Source organism: Podarcis erhardii, assembly GCF_964252035.2.
Source record: "Podarcis erhardii genome assembly, chromosome: 2".
NCBI lineage: Eukaryota > Metazoa > Chordata > Lepidosauria > Squamata > Lacertidae > Podarcis > Podarcis erhardii.
Window position 1 is genome coordinate 126,106,137 of NC_138498.1, and position 24,345 is coordinate 126,130,481.

The 24,345-nt window shown below is 44.5% G+C and overlaps 3 protein-coding genes and 1 long non-coding RNA gene across 6 annotated transcripts in view; 1 reads left to right on the plus strand and 3 right to left on the minus strand.

The window, feature by feature from the left end:
• The window catches only part of LOC309334669 (uncharacterized protein), a 96,579-nt gene extending 88,527 nt beyond the window's left edge, over nt 1-8,052 (minus strand). For 2 of the 3 annotated variants that reach the window (XM_081849193.1, XM_081849192.1), the window contains exon 1: nt 7,185-7,258. Coding sequence is in view for 1 of the 3 variants with exons in the window: in XM_081849188.1 (XP_081705314.1) it covers nt 7,185-7,323 (139 nt within the window). In the remaining 2 variants the exon portion in view is untranslated. Of the gene's footprint in view, nt 1-7,184 lie in introns of all 3 variants that reach the window. The other variant, XM_081849188.1, reaches the window with a different exon arrangement.
• LOC309334740 (uncharacterized protein) overlaps nt 1-24,345 on the minus strand; it is a 117,760-nt gene that overhangs the window by 15,297 nt on the left and 78,118 nt on the right. The window lies entirely within an intron of this gene.
• Nucleotides 11,291-22,937, plus strand: LOC309334761. Its single transcript, XR_014153255.1, has 2 exons — nt 11,291-11,659; nt 20,364-22,937. It is a non-coding gene; the product is annotated as an uncharacterized lncRNA (long non-coding RNA).
• LOC309336360 (tigger transposable element-derived protein 1-like) lies at nt 15,570-19,395 on the minus strand (the record flags this gene model as incomplete). The annotated part of the gene is made up of 3 exons (XM_081851980.1): nt 19,372-19,395; nt 17,727-18,274; nt 15,570-15,575 (listed from the first exon to the last, which is right to left on the minus strand). Exons 2-3 carry the CDS (start codon nt 18,246-18,248, stop codon nt 15,570-15,572), a joined length of 528 nt encoding a protein of 175 aa, XP_081708106.1. The 5' UTR covers nt 18,249-18,274; nt 19,372-19,395.

The following is a 24,345-nucleotide window of genomic DNA, read 5'->3' on the forward strand; positions in this document are numbered from 1 at the left end:
TCAGCCTTTCCTAACCCTTAATTAAGCATTAATGAAGCAGCATTATCTTAGAATACGGTTGAACTGTGGGGTTTACGTTTTATAAAAAGTGGTTTCTCACAGGAACGGGAGCTGCTCTATGTTCCATGAACCTGGCCAATATTAATCAGGATCTTAAATTCATCATGAAGTTCTTCATCTGCTGCACTATAATCCTCCACCCCTTGGGCCACATTTTGTCCCCTTCGACCTCAAGATGTTTATTCATCACCTGCACAGTCCCTTTGGCCTCAGGAGGTCCATACTGACCATTTTGGGAGACATATATATAAGTCTAGTGACAAGGCTTGGTGCTTGTGGTCGGTTGAAGGAGTGCTCAGTTGGAGAATGTTCTTGGGGTTGGACCTCCATCTCTCAGCCTTGCATTATGGAATGGAGAGAGCTGGAGATGCAGAAGGAAAGCAGCTGGAGCCTGACTGCTGGGAAGGCCAGATTGAGACACCCACCTCAATTATGATTTATAATAATTATATGCCACCGGGTCTCGCACCTGCCTCCTGACACTGGCTTATCTTAGCAGAGATTCCCTGTCCAGGTCTCTCTCACTGTTCTTCCTCCTTTGCCGTGGGTGGCCAAGGGCTTCTGGATATTCTAGCTCTGCTCCAACTGGGAATTATGTATACCTCTCTTCAACTTAAGATCACACACTGTGACACTGAAAAAGGTATTAAAGGTGAATAACACTGTTGGAAAGAAAAGAAAGAAGATGAAACCCGTGGTATGTCCTCCTGAATGTAAAATAATAATAATAATAATAATAATAATAATAATAATAATAATAATAATAATGTGTAAAGAAGAAACCAATCTTCAAATCAGTTTCATATTCCCTGGCTGTATTTCTCAGCCACGATTGTGACTCAGAATCTTAGCCACACTTTTTTCTAGAATATCAACTGGATCTCTTTGTAATAGGAGCCAGACATCCCTGGGATTTCATCCAGACATTCCTTTAGTGTGGGCAGCAGCAGCGGAGGAAGGAAGGAATTAACTTTGGGGGCAAACCACTTCCTTCAGAAGGTCTTCCCCAGCGGCCAGCAGGGTTGATAAACTGCTCAGTTGGGACACCTTGGCTTTATAGTGTTAGGGTCTGGATACCAATCACAATCCCTCAGAAATGTCTCAAGAACCCTTAAGATCCAGTTCCACCAACTCCCAAGTAACACTGAGCCCTAGAGGAACCGTCTATACTGAGAGGAGGCACCTCTGGCCCTCCAGATGTGGTTGGACTCAAAGTACCACCTGCCCAAGCAAGGATGGCCCATGGCCAGGGAGGATGGGAGTCTTATCTGGGGGGACAAACTTTCCCCTTCTTCCGCCTCCTCTGAAAATGCGGAATGGGGGAGGTGGGGCACATTGACACACCAACAATATTTCAATATCAAGAGATGATATTCGTGTCGCGACATCACCCAAATGTGCCTATACATGTGTGAGCAGAACAGTTGCGACTGCGCTGGCTGCCAGTTAGCCGCTGGCGTTTGAAGAGAGTAGGTGTGTTTTTAGCACGACCAACTAAAAATTATGTGAAATGTAAAAGTGTTCCAACACTTTTTTATGTCATTTAGTTAAGATTTAAAAATACCAAAGGTAAGTTATTCCACTCAGTAATCAGGATTACAGGTGATTTTCAAATAAGTTCAGTGGCTTTATTAACAATTGTTAGATTTTTGAAAATGTCCATTGGGGCACTTTGATGCACTAAGACATGGGACGCATTGATCTGTATAAAAGTGCCCCACTTAGTGTACAATAATCTCTAAACTCATTAAATTTGAAAAGAAAAAACCTGTTGTTTACTACGTGGCCAAAGTCATTTCTAAATATAATATGATTTCAAGGATGTTGTTTTGCGGTTGCCAAAACCAAATTTCCCAAAGGGCACATCTTGAACATCATCTCTATACTTTTACTATTGACTTATGTGGATATAACGTATAACACAGGGGTCTGCAACCTTTAAGACAAAAAGAGCCACTTGGACCCGTTTCCGAAGGGAAAAAAACCTGGGAGCCGCAAAACCATTGCGACATTTAAAACAAATATATCTCTGGAGCCGCGATCTGACAGCGGGCAGGAAGGTGACGTCAGGACGGTGCGTGACTAACGCACGCACTGCCCCCATGCAACGTCACAGCCAGTACAGCGCCCGCCACAGTGGGGAGTGTCGGGGCGCACAATGCGCCTCCTCCCCTCGCTAGTATCCGCCCCGGAGCCACGGCAAAGGTGTAAAAGAGCCACATGCGGCTCCGGAGCCGCGGGTTGCAGACCCCTGGTATAACAGAAGCTAAATGTTAAGTACCGTATTTTTCGCCCCATAGGACGCACTTTTCCCCCTCCAAAAGTGAAGGGGAAATGTGTGTGCATCCTATGGGGCGAATGCAGGCGTTCGCTGAAGCCTGGAGAGCGAGAGGGGTCAGTGTGCACCGACCCCTCTCGCTCCCCAGGCTTCACGCAGATCTCCGCAAGCCGTACGAGCCCTTGCAGGGCTCCCACGGCTTGCGGAGAGTTGCCTGTATGCTGAAGCCTGGGCATATCCCCGCTATAACACACAAGTTCTAATTAAATCCTAATATTTACTATACCTAAACATTGAGCACCACAGACTAATAATAATAGTAATAATAATTTATTATTTATACCCTGCCCATCTGGCTGAGTTCCCCCAGCCACTCTGGGCGGCTCCCAATCGAGTGTTAAAACAGTAAAGCATTAAATATTAAGAACTTCCCTAAACAGGGCTGCCTTCAGATGTCTTTTAAAAATAAGATAGCTGCTTAATTCCTTGACATCTGATGGGAGGGCATTCCACAGGGCAAGCGCCACTACCCAGAAGGCCCTCTGTCTGGTCCCCTGTAACCTCACTTCTCGCAGGGAGGGAACTGCCAGAAGGCCCTCGGAGCTGGACCTCAGTGTCCAGGTTGAACGGTGGGGGTGGAGACGCTCCTTCAGGTATACAGAACTGAGGCCGTTTAGGGCTTGAAAGGTCAGCACCAACACTTTGAATTGTGCCCAGAAACGTACTCAAATATTCCTCTGCGGTAAAGGAGGCAAATGGAAGCCTTCTCATTGTCTTTGTGCTTACAAATACCGCCTTAAGGAGGGATGAACAGGGTGGGCCTGTGACCTGGATTCAGGAACTAAAGTATTTGCCATCACAAAAGAATGGCCAGGCTGCCCAGGTAATGCAGGTAGTGACCATTAACAGGTATCCTTGGGGACAGGTTTTCTGCTGTAGACCGCCTCCTGTGATGTATTCCTGCTGTAGACAGTCTCCTTCTGTATATTTGGGGGGGGTGGTCTTGGGTGGGCAATTTCAAAAGACTATATAAGGCCTTGCACACCTCCCTCCTGGTTGTGGTGACAGGGGTGGGGGGACACTGTTGCAATAAAGATCCGGCTTACTAGCCGCTTTGCTTCTCCATATACTCTGGTTGGCCTCTGTTATTTTCTCCTACCAATATGGAACCCACCTAAGGACTATATGGGCTCTTGGATACCCCATAAGGGGAAAGGAGCAGGCTTTTTCTTAGAACAAAGGTCGTAAGAATATGTTTGGTTGGCACGCTTATTTATAGCAGGATAAAACTAAAACACACAGGAGCTCTATGAATCAGGGTATGGGATAAATATAATAATCTGCTGGAAAGAAAAACACCTCTTTGGCTTCCACCCACAAAAGCATCAACTTTTTAAAAAATGCAATACGGAAGAAGCAATGGGCAACTTACAGAGATCTTTCGGACTTTTCGGAAGAAGAAATAAAACTGAATCAACAGGATGAGGTGGGAGGTGTGGTGGCGGATTGGTTTCAATACCATCAAATCATCTTGTTTGGACAAGATAAAGGGAGAGGTTTTTGGACTGAAAGTTCACAGTTTGAAAGAGATATTATTGCGAGGAAAGAGAAAGTGTTTCCTAAATTTCAGGTAGAAAATTGTCCAATCTGAAGAAGTGTGCATGCACACGAAAACTTATCCCCAGAACAAACTTAGTTGGTCTCTTAGGTACTACAGAACAATTTTTTTAAAAAAAACTTTCCAAAATGTATGAGATACTATTAGAATGGGAAACAAAATAAAACTGGTAAAATCTGCAATGATACACTGGTCCAGAAATTTAGATCATGCTCTTCCAGAGGTTTCTGTAAGATTATTTGGAGAAGTTTTTCTAATGAGAAGATATTGTCACAGATGCTTGTTTTTGCCATTCTCAAAAGTGTGAATTTCTGTATCTGCAGAGATAACATGCCTTTACAGGAAAAATGTTAAAAAATAAACATACAGAGTTGACGGAAAACCTTAATCCCATTGTTCCTTTGCAGATTTATATACACAGAATCAACCCCTTAAATTCTAAGTTCCAAGAAGTTCAATGAACAGATGGTTTGCAGTGTAAGAGATCTGCACAAGTAGCTAAGTGTGAAGCAGTAAAAACGAAAGTGCAACCTTGTGAGCAGAATACTCCACACATCTTGGGGTCTTTGTGTAATAATTGTGCAAGTCAGACTTGAGGCAAGCGCTGAAGGCTCTTCAGGGCTGGCAACCTCTTCCCAATCCCACTGGGTTCCAACAACCGCACTAACACTTAACCGTACAGAATAGGCACCTGGATGCAGAAGCCAATCCAAAGGGGTGGCTGGTAGTGGAGGTGGTGAAATCCACAAGTTCTGAGTTTTTCATGTGCCCTAAAACTCAGCCTGCTTGGTTGTTGTTTTTTATTTATTTATTTATTTTACCTATAATTTCCGTTTTCCAGTTTTGTGCCAACATAATTCTTGCGGCTGTAGTGGCATAAAGGAATAGTATCTTATCTTCTTTTTTGATTTCTTTATCCAACATTCCTAGCAGAAGGGAAATTATACCCAGTATAAATGATTGGCAGGTTAAAATGATAAATTACGCCGAACTTGCTAGACTAACAGGTAGAATAAGAGACCAAGATGAACAGAAATTTCATGGAAATTGGAATAAATATTGGAAGTATATTGGAAATAATTTGTAGAGGGCACTAGCGGGGCCGGAACAACTCTAACAGTGAGCGGCTAATATTTAAGATTAAAAATAAATTACGTGACTGTAGAACTTATTTGACACTTACCAAAAGGGTGGAGGGGAGTCCAAGGCTAGGTAGAGCCTAAAATATTGTGATTCTTTGTTTCTTTCTTTTTATATAATTTGGGGAGGGGATATAAGAACCTATGTAAATGAACTCTATGTGTATATATATATATATGTACGCTGATATGTTTATGGATATGTTTATGTATTCAATACCTACATTGATATATTTATTTGCATAATTTGAATAAAAATGCATTGGGGGGAAAAATAATTTTTTTTTTACCAACATGCTATAATATTATTGTTTTAGTTAAATAAATTGTTTAAGTTGTTACTAAGGAAATGATTATTTTTCTCCTTCCAATAAATTACAGCAGAACTGTTGTCCAAATATAGACAGTTAACTTATTAAACCTCAGAATGATTTCATAATTATCTGTCTATGTATTTCTAATAGTGTAACCAAATCAGAAATTTTTGATTTAAATAGAATCATACTGACTAGTGATTTACCGTAAATTAAAACAAAAAATTCCTTCCAGTAGCACCTTAAAGACCAACTAAGTTAATTCTAGGTATGAGCTTTCGTGTGAGCTTTTGACTATGGCAGACCAACACGGCTACCTATCTGTTACCGTAAATTGTGATTGAAATCAATTAGATGTTTATCAAATCCACCCTGATTGCAATCTACCACAATGTCTGAAATAAGGATGGAACTATACAGAGGCGAACAGGACAATGTCCTGGCAGGTGCTACTACTATTTAGGGGTCTGAAACGGATAAATGAAAATATTATCAATCACCACACACTCAGTTTCATCAGCAGGGAAGCCAAGATGCATCCTAGCAGGACTTTTGGGTTTGGGCTAGGCTACCAAATGGTGGAATTCAGGACAATCCAAAGTATGGAGATGAGTCCTAGTGAATAAATACAGATAACCTGGTAGTGTCATCAGGGAAGGGGGGGAGAAGGGGAATAAGATGTGATGGAAGGGGAGGGGTCTCTGTTGAGGCTCCTCTCCCTTCCTTTAACCCTTCCATGGACTCCCTCTCTCCGTTTCCCCACCCAAAAGGCATCCAGCCAGGCGCCCCATGACCCCAGGGATTCCTGGGGACAAACTGGTAAAATCAGCAATGGTACACTGGGTCAGAAATATAGGTCATGATTAGAGCTGGGTGATATATTGGTATATTGCCCAAGTCTGGCTTGAAGTTTACATCGTGATAACTGTTTCCTAATACTGAGCTGGCAATATATTACGAATCACAATGTGTGCAAGGGCTAGGCAACACCTGCTTTTCAACATTGCAATAACTTACCTGCTGTGCGCTTTAATGTTCTCACCAGCTAAACCTCACAATATCACCTGCTAAACGTTGCCATGTTATCAGCAGCTAAACATTTAAATCAGCCACAAGGTCTGAAATAGGGGTGGAACTGTACAGAGGAGAGCAGCACAATGTCCTTGCAATTGCTACTACTTAGGGGTCTAAAATGGATAAATGACAATATTATCAATCATCATCTCAGTGGGACTTTTGGGTTTGGCCTTGGCTATCAAATGGTGGAATTCAGGGAAATCCTGTATGGCAATGATGATCTGGGACTGCCAGCAGGGAGGCTGGGGAATAAGATGTGATGGAAGGGGAGGGGTCTCTGTCGAGGCTCCTCCCCCTCCCATTAACCCTTCCCTGGACTCCCTCTCTCCCTTTCCCCAGCCAGGCGACCCCAGGGATTCCTGCCAGGGGGAAGCCGGGAGAATGGGGGGCCTCAGCCCCACCCCCAGCCCTGCTTGGGGCGTCCAGGGGGGGGGCAGGGCAGCTGAGCATCTCTCGGCCCCCCAGGAAAGAGAAAGGGGAGTCTGGCGGTGCTGCTGCTGCTGCCCAGGAGATCTTGCCAGGTGTAGATCCCTGCAGGTGTTGGGTCCCCCCTTCCCCCCTGGGTCGGGGCCTGGATCGGGGCCCCTGTCGACGGGCCCCAGGGAGGGCGCTTTCCTTACGGGGGGGGTCTCTTCGTCCTCCCCCCCTCTTATCCCCTCCTCCCCCCTTATCCCCCCCTCCTCTCCCTCCCTCTTTACCTCTTGGTCCTCCGCCTCCCTGGCTCCAGATTAGTCCGCTTTCCTGGTCTGCAATAGAAAGGGGGGCGGCGGCGACGGGGGGGGGGGGCTCTTCAGCGACGCCCCTCCTCCTTTCCCGGTCTGGACACTTCCGGCGCATTTCGCGGCGACACTTCCGGCTCCTTTTGGGATTCGCTTGCCCCTAGAGCTACATCCGCAGAGCAGCCCCTCCCTGTGTTGGGATGGGAAGAGGACGGGACAGCGCTGCCTCTGGGGGCTCCATGGGGACCTGGCCCCCCTCCTTCCTCCTCCCCACAGCAGGGGAGGGAAGAGGATGAATGAGAAGGAGGGAAGGGCTGCCCCTCCCCCTGTGGGTCAGGAGAGTGGGGGAGGGGCGAACCCAGGGAAGCCAGGGGGGGTCCCTCCCCCCTCCGCCCAGATTTGCCTCGCAAGGTCCTCTGTGAAGCCCAGAGATGGAGCCAGCCTCGGGGGGTGGGAAGAGACATGGGGCTGCCCGAGAGAGAAGGGGCGCTTCCTTTCCTCTCCCCCCTCCTCCCCACAGGCTCTCCTGCGCCCAGAGACCCCCTTGGCCCGGCTGCCCCCTCGCCAGGCAGGGAGAGGGTGGGGTCCCCTTCCGCCATGAGAGGAATGCAATGGGGTTGTGGGGGGGGGGAGAGAGAGAGAGACCCCTTTCTGCTCCCCTCACAAGAGGGTCCCCGTTGTGTCTCTGAGGGACAAGAGAGGAGGCGCCCCTCCCCCCGCTGCTTCTTTCCCTCAGCGACTCTGAGGGCAACGACTTTTCCCGCCTTTTCCCAACTTCCCGCCCTTCGAAATCTGAGCCTCGCCTCAGTTTCAGGCGCCAAGGAGGCAGATTCCCGGGGCTCCCTCATTTATTAGTGGATTTCTTCTCATTCGCCCTGATTTCTGCTCATATATCTGGCTTTTGGAGCTTTTCCCTGCTTCTTTAGTAAGAAGGCTGTATAACACCCCCTCACCACTGCCTGCACCCCATACAGTATGTAAAAGTCTGATTTCTTCCCATTTGCTGTGTATAATTCTTCCTCCAGGACTGTTCTTCCTTCCTCCCAGTGTCACTTCCAAACTAATGATTCTTCCCTCACTGTCCTTATATAGCTGCTTGGAGTCTAGTTTGGGGCCTGCATAAAGAACCTCCTCTCTTTTCTCCTTTTAGCTGTAGGTACTGTAGCAGGAACCCCCCCCCCCCATCATCCAGTTTGTACAAACTTCACACACACACTCACACACTACATACGCCACACTTCTGTTATAAATTCATATAAAAAAAATCAACCATACATCGGATTTGCACTGTTCCATTTTTATTTTATTCCATATGACAAGGACTATCAAAAGGGGGTGGCTTGGTTCTGGTCAGCCATAATCCCTTGACCATCCCAGCACATCTACAGGAGCCCTGCCCAGTTATGGCTGTACCAACCCGGATGGTCCCAGACAGAAGACAATCAAGATCACAAAGAACTTGCATATGGGAGTGGATTCAGCATGGACTGAAACAAAGGACACTGATCAGCTCTTCCCTCTGGGGGCAGGAAACTGCAAACTCCCCTTTGTCTCCTGGAAGTGACTCATGGGGAGGGGGAAAGGAGGAACCAGCCAGGTGACAAGACACTCAGGTTACCACCAACTCCTTCCTCAACCCCTCCTTTCTGTAATGTATGATAGCCCTTTCCTGTAAATAAAGGAAGCACTCCCTTGCTTGGGCTACATGAAACATGATCCCTTAGAAAACTTCTTGCCTTGGTAAGTGCTTGAATTGCGGAGTTTATTGTTTTATTTTAAATCTAACCCTATTTTTAAAAATCTACTCCTTACCCTTCATTTCCTTTATTCAAATGGTAATTTAGCCAAAAGATTCAACATTTTCAATAGTATAAAAGGTTTGCTGAGACATGAACTCTGCACATGCACAGAGGCTAGATCAGCAAAAAGAGAGAGAGAGAGAGAGAGAGAGAGAGGAAGGAGGGGGAACTGTAGAGAGAGGAGATGCTCGGCTGCAGGGAGAAACTTACCCAAATTTCCTTATGTAAACTTGGAACCATTGAGGGAAATCACCCTTGATGTGTCCTTTGCTCCAGGAACTACGTAAAGCAAAAGGATTAAGTACTAGACCATCAAAAGTCAAGACCTTGCCAAGTTTCAAATCTTAACATGCCAAATTCTTTTCACAGGTAAATATCAAAGCACTCCCACTGTGAGTTCCACTCTTGACTAGTTCTCCCCCCATGGGATTTAACTTTTATAACAGGTTTTGTGTGCATTATAGGAACAGCATTCCTCACAGAGATTTTCACAGGAAATAAAAAAAATTCCCTTTCAAACAGGATACGTGAACCCCTAAGAGAATTCGGACCCACATAAGCAAAATGTTTAATAACTTGCCAATTGTGTTCAAATTAACAAAGGTTTTGTCCCTTCGTTTTTTTCCACAGGCAAACTAAGTGAAGGAAACAAACAAACTTAGCAGATAATAACAGTAATTATATGAAAATGTGATGATAATAATATTAAAATGAGTAAAATGCTTAAGATGCTAAGATTTTATTATTTGCAGCTAATAACTCAAGGAGATTTTATTGGGGAGGGGTTTTTTTTTTGCTCCTGCCTTTTCTAACTGTCTTTTAAGTCCCCAAAAAACCCTAACCCCTTACAGGATATCACTTCTACAGATGTGCAATGATGAAAAAGCAGCAACAACCCCTCAACTCAGTTCTTCGCCATCACAAGACCTGCAACAACAGACACCAGAGTTTTCAAAATGCCCACAGCTATCTCTTTCAAAGGATATAGACTGCCGGGGGAGTGGGGCTGACAAAGGGGGGTGGAGTTGAATTGCAAGGACATCTTCTCACTTTGAACCTCAAGATACATGCGTAAAAATATCACAATTGTCTCAAGATATGCAACTGATATTTAATTAGTTTGTTTTGTATTATGTGTTATTACGTAGGAATGTTGAAATGTGTCTTGACAGTTTGTTATTTCCACAAATGGGGGGGGGGGGCTATTTTTGTGTGTAATTGTTTTTATGTTTAATGTCTTATTCCTTACACCCCAGTGGAGGATTCTCATACATTTTATGCTTTTTTACAGATCAGGCTATTATGTAGTCCAATGTTTAGAATTAGATAAATTTATAACCACATTTAGTTGTTTCACCTGGCACTCTGCCAACTTCCCTACCCATTTTAACAATGTTCTAAAACTCACTTTACCAAGGAGAAGCTTCAGGAAGGTGTATATGCTTTGGTTTAGCCGGAATAATCCCTTATGGAGTTAAATTGACTTATTTGGAGAAGTGTCCCTTAAGAATGGTTTTGCTTTAACAGATTGGTTTGAAAAGTTGAGAACCATGGGGCAAGATAAATTCAAATTGGACTCAGTTTGAATTGGGCAAGTGTATCCAGGCTGCAATTAGCTTTTTGGTCCTTAATGTGCAAGTGAGCAACTTCCCATGACTGCAAGACCAGAGCCTATAATAATAAAATCCCATGGAATGGCCAAGGCAAAGATATTTCTCTCATGACGTATCCAAACCTGTGCCAGCTGTGGTGGGTGCCAGGCAACATGGTTAATATGAAAGCCCTAAGTGAATTCACCAGGGATTGCCACTACTGTGACACCATGCCGGTGTGAGACCACAGAAGAGCTACCTTGACACCTGAGAACACAAAAATGGCGGGGGGGGGGGCAAAGCAAACTGCATCTTTCAGTCATTAGTGGATCTTCCTGCTAAATGCAAAGCATAGACCACTATTGAGAAAATATTTCTTCCAAGGTGCTAGAATACCACAAGTAACTGAGCAACAAAATATTAATTTAATGTCTTAACTATGTGCACTGTTACACTGTTATATTTCTATGCAAATATCCTTGAGAATCGTGACATCCAAGTCCCTTTCAGGTTCACATGGACACACGCATCTGGGAGGGAGAATAGCAGGTTAATATTTACCACCTTAAATTGTGCGGAGAAAAGGATTGCAAAGTAGCCACCTTTGCAATCTTATCTCTGAAGGGGGGAACTGTAGCAGGACCCCCCCCATCATCCAGTTTGTACAAACTTCACACACACTCACACACTACATACGCCACACTTCTGTTATAAATCCATAGAAAAAAAATCAACCATACATCGGATTTGCACTGTTCCATTTTTATTTTATTCCATATGACAAGGACTATCAAAAGGGGGTGGCTTGGTTCTGGTCAGCCATAATCCATTCACCATCCCAGCACATCTACAGGAGCCCTGCCCAGTTATGGCTATGCTAACCCTGATGATCCCAGGCAGAAGACAATCAAGATCACAAAGACCTTGCATATGGGAGTGGATTCAGCATGGACTGAAACAAAGGACACTGATCAGATCTTCCCTCAGGGGGCAGGAAACTGCAAACTCCCCTTTGTCTCCTGGAAGTGACTCACGGGGAGGGGGGAAAGGAGGAACCAGCCAGGTGACACGACACTCAGGTTACCACCAACTCCTCTCTCAACCCCTCCTTTCTGTAATGTATGCATGATGTTTCTGGGGGTAGGCTTGACCTAGAGGAGGGGAATTTCAAAAGTTTTTATAAGGTCTTGCACACCATTATTCTGGGTCTTTCCTCTCACCTGCAAGTGAGGGGAGCACCCTGTCGCGACAGTCTTTCTTCAATAAAGGCCAAGCCTACAGGCTGCTGATTTGCTCCAATTTACTCTGGTTGGTGTCTTTAATTTTTGTCCAAGGGAGCCCTCGGATTTTTCCGGTAACAGTACAAATTCATGGCCAAAAGCCTTATTGAGACACAATCTTCCATCCGCTGTCTGCTTACTCGGAAGTAAATCCTAATCTGCTCCCATGTGCGGAGCCAGCAGTTCAGGCTGTTCTGCTAGCAGGAGGCCAAAGGACCCAGAGTGGTTTGCAACCAGGGTGGTTTCCAAATGCTGCCCTTTTTGATACATTTCCATTTATTCTTTTGCGTGGGGACTGGCCAGATTGAACCCCCACCCCCGCCATTGAAAAGAAAGACTAGCAAAAGATTTCAAAGGCGGAATTTCCAAAAGATGACACTGTCCTGAATTTAAGACAAGTCAGTTGAAAACTCATGGGCTTTTTTGGCGTTTATTTGGGGCCTTGTCTAAAAAAAAGCTCTACAGTTTTGGGGTTCTCCTGGTTTTTACTTTTTGAAATATGGCAACCCTAATTATTCTGGTCTCTGCTTGAACTGAAACTCTCCTTTTTAGAGCTCAGTCGGTAGAGCATGAGACTCTGAATCTATGGGTTAGGGGTTTGAGCCCCACTTTGGGCAAAATATTCCTGCATTGCAGGGGGCTGGGCTAGATGACCGTCGTGGTCCCTTCCAACTCTGCAATTCTAGGATTCTACCATGTGTAGAGGAAAGATGGCCCTCTTGTGGGCAGTGGAGGAATGATCTAATGTTGGCTGGTGGGAACTGTTATTGAGTGTTGCCTTGTCACACACATGCAACACCACAACAGTCCTGTGAAAGGAAGGGGTGTGTGTGCATTTCTGCAGGCTGATGTCCATCCATCCAGCTGCCCAGGCCCCAGCACCTCCCCCTAACAGTGAAGGGTCCCAGTCTGGAAATCCCCCTTTCCTGCTGGAGATGAGGCAGTGAGGGATTCCAGACAGACAGAGGCGCCCTTGCTCTGGAATTCCCTTGCCAGCAGGGAGACTTCAAAAGCCCCCCCCCCATGCCTCTCCCTTCCCTCATTTAGTATGGAGACTTTTCATCTTGTGGTTGGGTCGTTTTAAATCTAGTTTTTCTCTGTTTTAATACTGTTGTTGGTTTCCTTGTTTAAATTATTCTGTTTACTAGTGATATTTCACATAGTGTTTGTGAATGCAAAGCAATTGTGGCTCTTGGGTAGAAATCTGTGATCCAGACATGGCCTAGTTAATAACACCTTGTTTCAACATCCATCTAACACAAGGAAAAGAAAATCCCCCCATCATTTAGGCCGGACACTGAGGTCCACTTCCGAGGGTCTTCTGGGAGTTCCCTCATAATTCCAGGGAACCAGGCAGAGGGCCTTCTTGGTAGCGGCGCCCTCCCTGTGGAACACACGCCCCCATAATAATTTATTAATAATAATTATCATCATCATCATCATCAGATGTCAAAGAGAGAAAGTAACTTTTGGAAGACCTCTGAAGGCCTTCAGGGAAGTTCTTAATGTTTGACATTTTACATGTTCCTTTGTCATAGAACCAAGCTGGCACCATCCATTGGTTCTGGCAGGGTTCTAGTTCATGGTCAACAAGATTAAACACATGCACGTTGGGCTGATGAGGAGGAGGTGAGGGACCAGGAGTGAGACCTTGGGGTCATGTTAGGTAACTCTGGGAAATTGTTGACCCTGTGTGCACTGGCTCGGGAAACTGCAAATCTCACGCTGGGGATGTTTAGGGAACCGATTGAAAATACACCTGCCACTCTCCTAATGGTTGTAGTGCAGATCTTGTTGGCATGCAGAGGGTCGCAAGCCCAGCTGGCTAGCCCCAGGTGGGTCATCTCCTTCCAGCCGTCCTGCTGCGAAGACCCATCAACCTCTGCTCCAATTTAAATCAGCGGCCCAGGCTTCGAAGCCAGGGCACACTATATCAGCAGAGCGAACTGCGGACACAGAATAGGCGTGAGGCTTGTGGAAGCATACTACAACTACGGATTTATTAATCATAAATCAGGACAAAGAAACATTCCGTCTCTCTCTTTGTATTCTCAGAGAGACAGAGAAAAGCAACGTTACACACAACGGAAATTCCCAGCATACTGTGCTGGAATGTAAACCGAAATGTGACACATAACAAACCCATATCTGCTCCTTAAGGAGGAATGGAAATTATTTATGGAGATCTATGGTGTGAACACATTTGGAGTACTGTGCACAGTTCAGTATCTGGGACCTTTCAGTTTGGAGAGAAGACGAGGAAGGAAGGACATGTCAGATAGAATGGAGAAAGAGGATAGAGAAAAGCCCCCCCCCCAATAAAAATAGAACTCATGGAATCCAGTGAAGCAGGAATGGTGGAAGATTTAGGAGAGCGAAAAGAAGGGTCTCCCCCCCCCCTTCTCTGCATCCAGCCAGTCCATGATGGCAACAGCAACAATAAGATAATTACATCAATAGTATGCATTGTGCTCTGCTGGCAGGAGGACTCCCTCGGATCATGTCCAGTTGCAAAAGTGCAAGGAGGCTTTCCACCCTCAGGGCCCAGAGGGGGATCCTGCCTTGGGACAGCTGGTGGAATTGGAGGAAGCTGACCCTTAGCACTCTGGGTTTGGGACCTACCGGAACCTCCTTCCACATTATACGCATCCATATTGTTTCTCGCCTGCGTCATTTTGGGGATAGCATTCTACACACACTTGCGTCACCATGTGCCCCCCTCCCAACATTGCTCTGAGATGCTCTGGTACAGCCCCTTCTTCCCTGTGCCCCCTTCCCTCCTCATGCAAGACGTGCAGCTGGGAACAGAGCCTTTCCTGGTTATGCCAGGGAATGCCCCTTTTATTTCTCCTGCCATCAAATATATCTATACACATTATATCTGACATGATGCATCTATAAATCAAAAGAATAGATCAGGGTTTCAAGACTACCTTCGGCATATAAGTAGGTGCTTTCAATCTTTCTGTGTCTTCAGGGTTCCACTATTGCAATTATAACAATGGGAGTTATGCTGCTGTTCCTATAATATTAATCTAATTATGCTTCCAAAGCAACACCACCAGTCTCAGCTCCACTTTGAGCAACTCTCCATTCCCAGATACAAACATTTCCAGCTCCCCCCACCAAACGCCAAAACCAGCTCACTCTCAGGCCACCCTCATTCAGAAGCAACACTACAGATTCACATTAAGTATTATATTCTACTTACTATTGTGAAATGTTACCTTCATTACTTTAAATAAACGTCTAGACAACATTACATGCTAACAAAAGCTCACATACGCTGCATGCGTTTTGATTTCCTGTTATTGATGTGAACGAAAGTATATAAACTTATATAAGGACACTTATGAGAAGAAGTGGAAGGAAATAAAAAAAGAATTAGAGACTTCGGGAAAATTGAATTTGTCTCTGTGGGGGAGAATATCCACAGTTAAAATGATGGTATTGTCAAAGATGATTTTTATGTTCCAAACAATACCTATAATTAGAGGCATAAAGTGTTTTAAGGATTGGCAGAAAGACCTTGCCAAGTTTATTTGGCAAGGGAAAAAACCACGCATAAAATTTAAGCTACTAACAGAGTTGCAGGAAAAAGGAGGCTTCGTGGTCCCTGAGCTTAAACTGTACTTTGAGGCAGCGTGCTGGACATGGATTAAGGAATGGATATTAATTAAAAACACGGAAGTTCTAGATCTGGAGGGATGGGATATTGTGTACGGGTGGCATGGCTACATAGGCTATAACAAGGTTAAATCTCACAAAGGATTTTTAAATCATATGGTGAGAAGGGCATTATATGAAGTATGGGAGAGGAGTAAAAAATCAGTAGTAACCAAAACACCATGGTGGCTGTCACCAATGGAATCTATGTCGGTCCACAGGCTGAATATGAACAGCGATTGGCTAACATATAAGGATTTAGTAGAGGAAACAAGTAGTGATCCGAAAATAAAGGACCTAGGCGAATTGAAACAGAAGGGAATAACCTGGCTGGAGTATTATCAATTAAAAGCCGCCCTTGAAAAGGATAAAAGAACCAAAGGATTTGACAAAAAAATATCCTATCTAGAGAAGGATATTTTATATAATAATCAAAAGACACTTTCTAAAATGTACAAACTACTTTTGAATTGGCAAAGAAAGGAGGAAGATATCAAAGAAATTACAGAAAAATGGGAGAGGGACCTGGGACATACGAATTATGGGCTAAAAATATAAAATTCACGGCTTGTCTCCTTATAAGGGAAAATCTTATGAAAATGTACTATAGGTGGTACCTGACCCCTGTAAAACTTGCAAAAATAAATAAATCAAATATTAATAAGTGCTGGCGATGTAAGGAGCAGATAAGAACATACTACCATATGTGGTGGTCCTGTCTAGAGATACAAAGATTTTGGAACATGATTTATGAAGAGATAAATAGATTGATAAAAACTACATTTAGCAAGAAACCGGAATAATTTTTACTAGGAATGGTTTCAGATAATATTCCCCAAAACAAAACTAGGCTATTTATGTATGCAACGTCAGCAGCAAGGGTTATAGTGGCAAAACACTGGAAAGATAAAAATACACCCACTAAAGAGGAATGGGTAGTCAAATTGTGTGAGTACTTGGAGCTCGCAAAGCTGACAGATGCAATAAGAGATAAACCTAAAAAATTGGTGAAAGAAGAATGGGAATGTTTAAATAATTATTTAGGGGACAAGGGCTCAGGAAGAAAGATTGGCTATGTTTAGAATGATGCCGCATAGAGAAATGTTCCCTGATACTAAGATGAGGGATTCCTTTGGAATGCAGATAGAGTTAATTGATAAGAATAATGATCTGTTGAGTTTGACAGAAGTGTACAATAGATGAGCTTTCCTGCTTTGGCTCATCTTCCTTTTTCTTTTTCTTTTTTTCTATTTTTCTTTTCTTTTATCTTTCCCATAGTTGCTTATGTTCTGTGTCATGTACTTCAATAGTTTTTGTAGTTTTTTTCATTACTATTAAGGAATTCTCCTTTGTAATTTTTGGCTGTTTATATTTATGTGTACCTGTTTAAGCAAAATAAAAGCTATTAAAAAAAAGGAAGTGTCAACTTGGAGAGAAAAAGGTCCTACACTCTAAAAAGTGTTGCATAATAACCAAATCAGGATGCAGATAGGTAGCCGTGTTGGTCTGCCATAGTCAAAACAAAACAAATTCCTTCCAGTAGCACCTTAAAGACCAACTACAGTGGTGCCCCACAAGACGAAATTAATTCGTTCCGCAATTTTTGTCGTCTAGCGAATTTTTCGTCTTGCGAAGCACGAAATCCCATAGGAATGCATTGAAAATCAATTAATGCGTTCCTATGGTCAAAAAAAGTCCAAACAAAGCCAAATTTGGTACAACAACAGTTTATTAACTGCTCTTTAAAGTCACACATACTGTAAAGAGCAGTTCAAAAATTGAAGGGAAAATAAATTAACTTTATAAACATGACAGAAAAACATTTAAAAATCAACAAAGTGTACAGTACATTTTCTAAGACTCTGGGGGACCACTCGAAGAAGGCTCCTCTTCCACTCTTTGCTTCTTGGTCAAGAACCTGTCCATAGTCTGCTGCTTTATCCGCCTTTTCAGCAGCTCCCTGAAAGACGACATGACCCTCGTATCATAAAAGTTCCCAGCGTCATGTGCCACGTGCTTCTCATGGTGGTGTAGATCTGCAAAAGTCTGCACCTCCTTCCACTTCTGGCAAATGTCCCTCAGTCTTTCGGAGGACAGCCGTTCCTCAGTTGCTTCCTCCTCTTCCAGTGAGGCCTGCTCCTGCGCAGCCTCTGCCTGCAGAACGTAGCCCTCCGTCGTCACAACCTCCAGGAACTCCGCTGCAAAGTCTTCAGCCGCAGGAACATCAGAACTGGCAGCCTCTCCATGCCTGACCACACTGTGGATGCCAGATCTTGTCTTGAACCGGTCAAACCAACCTCTGCTAGCCTTGAAGACTTCTGGCTCGGCTGAGGTTCCTGGCTGTTCCCGGATGAGGTCAGCGTGCAAGGCCTTGGCCTTCTCACAAATGACGGCCTCAGACACTGTGTCCCCTGCACGCTGCTTCTCTTCTATCCAGATGAGCAGCAACTTCTCGACCTCCTCCAGGACAGCTGGGCGGTTCTTCACGATCCTGGTGACTCCCTTGGCTGCATCAGTCGCCAGGATCTTCTCCCTCATCTTCAGGATGGTCCCGATGGTCGATGGGTTCCTGCCGTACTCCCTGGCAATGTCCGTCACACGCATTCCGCCGTCGTGCTTCCAGATGATCTCCTTCTTCATTTCCAGCGTCACCTTCTCCTTCTTCCTCTCGCCGGCCACCACAGCAGCAGTCTTCTTGGGTCCCATGGCAGCACAGCTCCTACCTTCGTAAACTCAGAAACAGAAAAAAAAATCAGTGATGTGCTTCAAACCCAAAAAATACAAAAGCAGCCAGCCACCCACCACACAGAAATTAAAACCCAGAACCAAGGCCTTGAATCCCAAGCACCCCAACCCCAAATCCAAAATCCAAAAACCCCCAAAAAAGTTTTAAAAGTTTAGCTTACCAAATGGATGAAAGAGAAGTTCTGGAAAAGCTTCAACAATCAACCACCGAAGTCCTCAGAAACCTCAAATGGCTGCAAAATAAGTTTAGGAAAAGCTTCAAAAATCACCAATGTCTTCAAAAACCTCAACTGCTCCCACAGACACGCACCAACCCACCCACAACACAGAAATTGCAAACCCCTCCCCAACTACTCCCCCAGCCCCTCCCCAACTGCTGCAAACCCCTCCCCAACTGCTTCCCCACCCAGACAAAAAAAAATTTCAAAAAATAACAACATGGCCAGCACTCAGAAATTCAAACTCAGAAAATTTTTCAAAAAAAAACAACCTGGCCCAGTGGTCACAGAAAATCATAAAAATTCCCCAAAAAACCCCACATGGTCCCAGATTTCTGCAGAAACCTCCCCAACTGTTCCCCTAGCCAGCCAGCACTCAGAAATTCAAACTCAGGAAAAAAAAATGAAAATAAACAACCATGCCTAGTGGTCACAGAAAATCATAAAAATTCCCCAAAAAACCCCACATGGTCCCAGATTTCTGCAGAAACCTCCCCAACTGTTCCCCTAGCCAGCCAGCACTCAGAAATTCAAACTCAGAAAAAAAAATTGAAAATAAACAACCATGCCTAGTGGTCACAGAAAATCATAAAAATTCCCCAAAAAAACCCACATGGTCCCAGATTTCTGCAGAAACCTCCCCAACTGTTCCCCTAGCCAGCCAGCACTCAGAAATTCAAACTCAGAAAAATTTTCAAAAAAAATCAACCTGGCCCAGTGGTCACAGAAAATCATAAAAATTCCCAAAAAAGGCCCACAAGCCCCCAGATTATCACAAACCCCTTCCCAACACCAAGTCCTTGAATCCCAAAAACCCCAACCCAAAATCCAAAACCCCCCAAAAAAGTTTTAAAAGTTTAACTTACCAAATGGATGAAAGAGAAGTTCTGGGAAAGTTCTGGAAAAGTTTTGGAAAATCTTCAAAAGTGAGCAAAGTCTGAGAAAAGGCTACCAAACCACGTGCTAACAGTTGCTCCTCGAAGTCAAGTCACAACTGCAGCTGCTCAAGCTAAGCACCCTTGGTTTTAACGGTTTTTACACAAAGGAAACAAAGTCGCGAGACGTTTTCGTTTTGCGAAGCAAGCCCATAGGGGAATTCGTCTTGCGAGGCAAATCGCGGGCGAAAAAACCTTTCGTCTAGCGAGTTTTTTGTCTTGCGAGGCATTCGTCTTGCGGGGCACTACTGTAAGTCAGTTCTTGGTATGAGCTTTCGTGTGCATGCACACTTCTTCAGATACACTTCTTCAGATACACTTCTGAAGAAGTGTGCATGCACACGAAAGCTCATACCAAGAACTGACTTAGTTGGTCTTTAAGGTGCTACTGGAAGGAATTTGTTTTGTTTCAAATCAGGATGAACACTCCTTCTGTCTAAATCCTTTCTCTTCTTTGAGTTAATTGATGGCCTGAAGGTGTTTCCACTATTACAGCTCTTACCCTGTAGCAGGAACCCCCCCCCCAATCATTCTGTTTGTATAAACTTCACACACACACACACACACACACGCCACATTTCTGTTATAAATTCATAGAAAATCAACCATACATCGGATTTTCACTGTTCCATTTTTATTTTACTCCATATGACAAGAACTAACAAAGGGGGGTGACTTAGTCCTGGTCAGCCATAATCCCTTCACTGTCTCAGCACATACACAGGAGCCCTGCCCATGCCAACCCTGATGATCCCAGACAGAAGACAATCAAGATCACAAAGAACTTGCATATGGGAGTGGATTCAGCATGGACTGAAACAAAGGACACTGATCAGATCTTCCCTCGGGGGCAGGAAACTGCAAACTCCCCTTTGTCTCCTGGAAGTTCCTGGAAGGGGAGGGGGAAAGGAGGAACCAGCTAGGTGACAAGACACTCAGGTTACCACCAACTCCTCCCTCAACCCCTCCTTTCTGTAATGTATGCATGATGTTTCTGGGGGTGGGCTTGATCTAGAGGAGGGGAATTTCAAAAGTTTTTATAAGACCTTGCACACCATTATTCTGGGTCTTTCCTCTCTCCTGCAAGTGAGGGGAGCACCCTGTTGCAACAGTTCAATAAAGACCAAGCCTACAGGCTACTGTTTTGCTCCAAGTTATCCTGGTTGGTGTCTTTGTTTTGTCCAAGGGAACCCTCGGATTTTTCCTGTAACAGTTTTGGTGACCATGCTCAGGGACACTTGGTTCTCCTGCAAAGGTGAGAGGGGAGATAGAGGGGATCGGGCGCCACTGGGCAACCTTAGCCCAGGGATCCTTCTTCCTCTCCCTGCCTCCTCTTTGCGGGCGGTAATCAATCATCACCAAAAGCCCAGCCAGGGGGAGCAAAGGCAAGGTCAAGCCGGCTAAAGAAAAAGGATCCCGGGATCCGCGGGGGACATCTTCAAACGTATGGTTTGAAGTAAATACATTGGGAGGGGGGTGGAAAAGTAACGTCCTCATGACAGCCAGACTTTCCTTCTTTCATTTCTGACGTTGCCCTTCGGAGTCGGCCGGGAACGTTTAGCTCTATTCTTTTCTCCCCCGATCCTCCCCTTTCGGAAAGTGGCCGGGAAGGTCGCAGAACTTTACTGTCTAACGTTGCCTCTCGGGGTCGTCTAGGATCGTCAAAACCTTTCCCTTTCTCTCCCCCAAATTTCTTATGCGGAACGTGTCCGGGGAAATTGTGGTACTTTTACTGTTTTCCAACGTTACCTCTCGGGGTCGTCCAGGAACGTCTTAATCTCTCTATCCCTTTTCTCCCCCGTTTTCTGCCTTGGAATTGAGTCCGGGAATGCGTGGCCCTTTACTATTTTCTCTGACGTCCCTCTCTCGGAGTCGTCCAGAGGCGTCCTTCAAAGCACACTCTCTCTCTCTCTCTCTCTCCTCTAATTATGCAAACAAAGCCTCCCCTCCTGCCCGGCGACCTTTGTTAGGGATGACCCGGGTACGTGAGAACGCAAGGTTGTTTGTTTCCTTTCCAAACCTTCATTTTCTCGGGCCTTAATCTGGCATTGCACTGCGCAAGCGTCCAGTAGGGGTTCCGAACTTAGTCTCAACAGCTAGGCAGGAGGCTGTTGTGGAGGGTAGAGCGGGAGGTTCACAAATTGGGGCCCCACACTAGGATTAGTCTTGTAAACAGCGCTGAGGTAAAGGAATTCTGGGCAGAGGGACCCGTGGTTTGAGTTTCCGGGCAGAGGGACCCGTGGTTTGAGTTTCCGGGCAGAGAGACCCGTGGTTTTGTTTCAGGTTCAGGTTTGAGATTTCCAGAAATTAATTCGTGGTTTATAGATAAGTAGGAATTGTGTTAGTCAAGGATACTTCAAGTACTGAAAGGATCTTTTTTTCTGTCCCCCCTTTCTTTCCCATTGCCCCTCTTTCCTTGTGTGTGTGCGTCCACTCTTTCTGTCTTTAGCGTACTTCGTTAACGAAAAAGAAGAAGAAGAAAAAAGCCTAATAATAACATATGAGAGAATGGGAGCTCACTAAACACCCTAGCTGGACTCCTCCTGGCAACAAAGCTTCCATGAAGCCTTTTTGCCCCAGAGAGGATTCTAATATGCCCCTCCAGCTTGTCATCTCCAATTGAAAAAATAAAATAAAGGGGCAAAATGGTCTTTCCAAGTACAAAGTACGAGACCATTGTAACTTTTAGTGGGTGGCTTAGGCCCACCACCTGGAACCCAGGGCACAGTGGCCACCCCAGGGATCCTTCAACAAAATCAGTGTTTGAACCCTTAGGGAGAGCTGAACACATCAAATTTGGGTCATTAAACTATAACCTAAAGCTAGAACATGAAACCGTAAACTTAATGGTGCTCAAAAGGCAGTAGATATAATAGCCCAGCCTCAGCCTGGGAGCCCACGCATTTGAGATCTTAGTTTCTCAAAAAAAAAAAAAAAAAAAAAATTAATAAGAGATGTACTCAAAGATTTGGAAATATTTAAAGGGTTTGTGTTTACATTGGCTTCGGCATCCACAGACTGTTCTTAAATGCACCTAATTTTTAAATTGCAAGCATGCTTCAAAATTTTAAATCTAAGGAAGCCATGTTGGGCCTCATCAATCTTAAACAGGACCAATAAATAAATAAATAAATAAATAAATAAATAAATCATTAGAATGAAGTGTGCAAATGTTTGTTCTTTGAGAGAGGCTCCAAGGAGTCTTCCTCCGAGTAGCTTGAGTGAGGAGTATGATTTTAAGTTGATGGTAGATAATGTTATGTTGCAACGTTTGAGTTTATATCCGTGTTCCAGTATTTTTTTCCAGTATTTAGAAATGTGCTGTGAAGGAACTAATGTTTCTGCTGCAAAAGCCTAGTAGAGCCAACTGCTCTCTCAAGCTAAAATGCAGTGTGTGTATTTCATTAAGCATCTGCCTATGAAAATGTGTTCTTTCTAAGAAAATTGGTATTAAAATTGGTATTAAATGTAGAGGCTTCCATAGCCAGCAAAATTGTCTATCTGAGTCCAGTCCTGATATCAGTCTCTATAAGACTTCCTGGCCTCTTTTCTTAGAAAATGCCCCCCTTGTTTCATTCTGTCTCTTTCATGTTTTTTTTCCTTTCTCCTTCTTACTTCTGTGCCAGGTAAATTTACACCCAAGTAAGCTTCCTTTAAAGGAAACTGCAAGGGGGGGGGCATAAATTAGGGTTACTATTCCTCTGCAAGTTCAGAAAAAAAAGTTCACTTTTGTATTCCCTTTAAATCAAATCTATGGCTGTTTTAACTATGTTTTATAAGAGATCCTCTCCCTCTTAGGAAAAATGTTCACTTCAATCTTCCTTTAAAGATAATTTCTCTAGGAACTTGAAGGAAGCAAACTCACTCAAACCATCTCAAGATCTGCTAGAACGGTTCTGTGTAAAGTTGGCTACTTTCCTTTCCCTCTTCCTTAGTACATGATACGAGCATAGATGTTTCCTTTCCCGGTTGAAAATCTGTACTTAAATGTATATGTCCTTTTGGTAGTGCAAATCTTGCTTTGAAATCTTGCTATGAACACTGTATTTAGGGTTGGACTAGATGACCCAAGGGTCCCTTTTAGCTCTCCCAATTTGTGGCTGTGTGGAGGGCCATGTGTCTGCAAGCATGTGATGAGTTGAAATTCAGCCCAACTTTGCTCTTTGTTTTTCTTTAAAAAAGGTGAGAGGTAAAATCCGTGATGTTTTGAAGCAGAACTGGTGATATCAGGCATTTGAGTGATTACAGTGCTTATCATTTTGTCTATTATTTACAAAAAAATCCGACTTAAAAGTCTACACAAAGTTTAAGCACATACAAATTCATATTCAAAACAAAACAAATTCCTTCCAGTAGCACCTTAAAGACCAACTAAGTCAGTTCTTGGTATGAGCTTTCGTGTGCATGCACACTTCTTCAGATACCTATTGTTTCCGCCATCTTCTATGCTGAGTTGAGGCACCTCTGGCCCTCCAGATGTGGTTGGACTCAAAGTACCAAGCTGCCCAAGCAAGGATGGCCCATGGCCAGGGAGGATGGGAGTCTTATCTGGGGGGACACACTTTCCCCTACTTCCCCCTCCCCTGAAAACGCTGAATATCTGTATTTCGTTTCCTCCTTCCTCCGTGATCTCCAACATCTTCCTGATGAAGTCCAACCAACTGCTCACATTCCCAAATCATCCTGCACCACTGACTTCCCAAGGCTGCTGCATTGTGTCTGGGACACTGGCAAAGGGACAGCACCTTCCACTGGATGAGAGGATAGAGGGTTAAATCAGGGCTGGCCAAATGGGACCCCGCTCCGTCCCCTCCTTGCCACTCCCTGCATCTGCTGCTTGAGGGGGCTGCCTCAGTTTCCCTCATGGTGAAGCAGGCCCTGAGAACAGCCTTCTCTCTTTCCCCA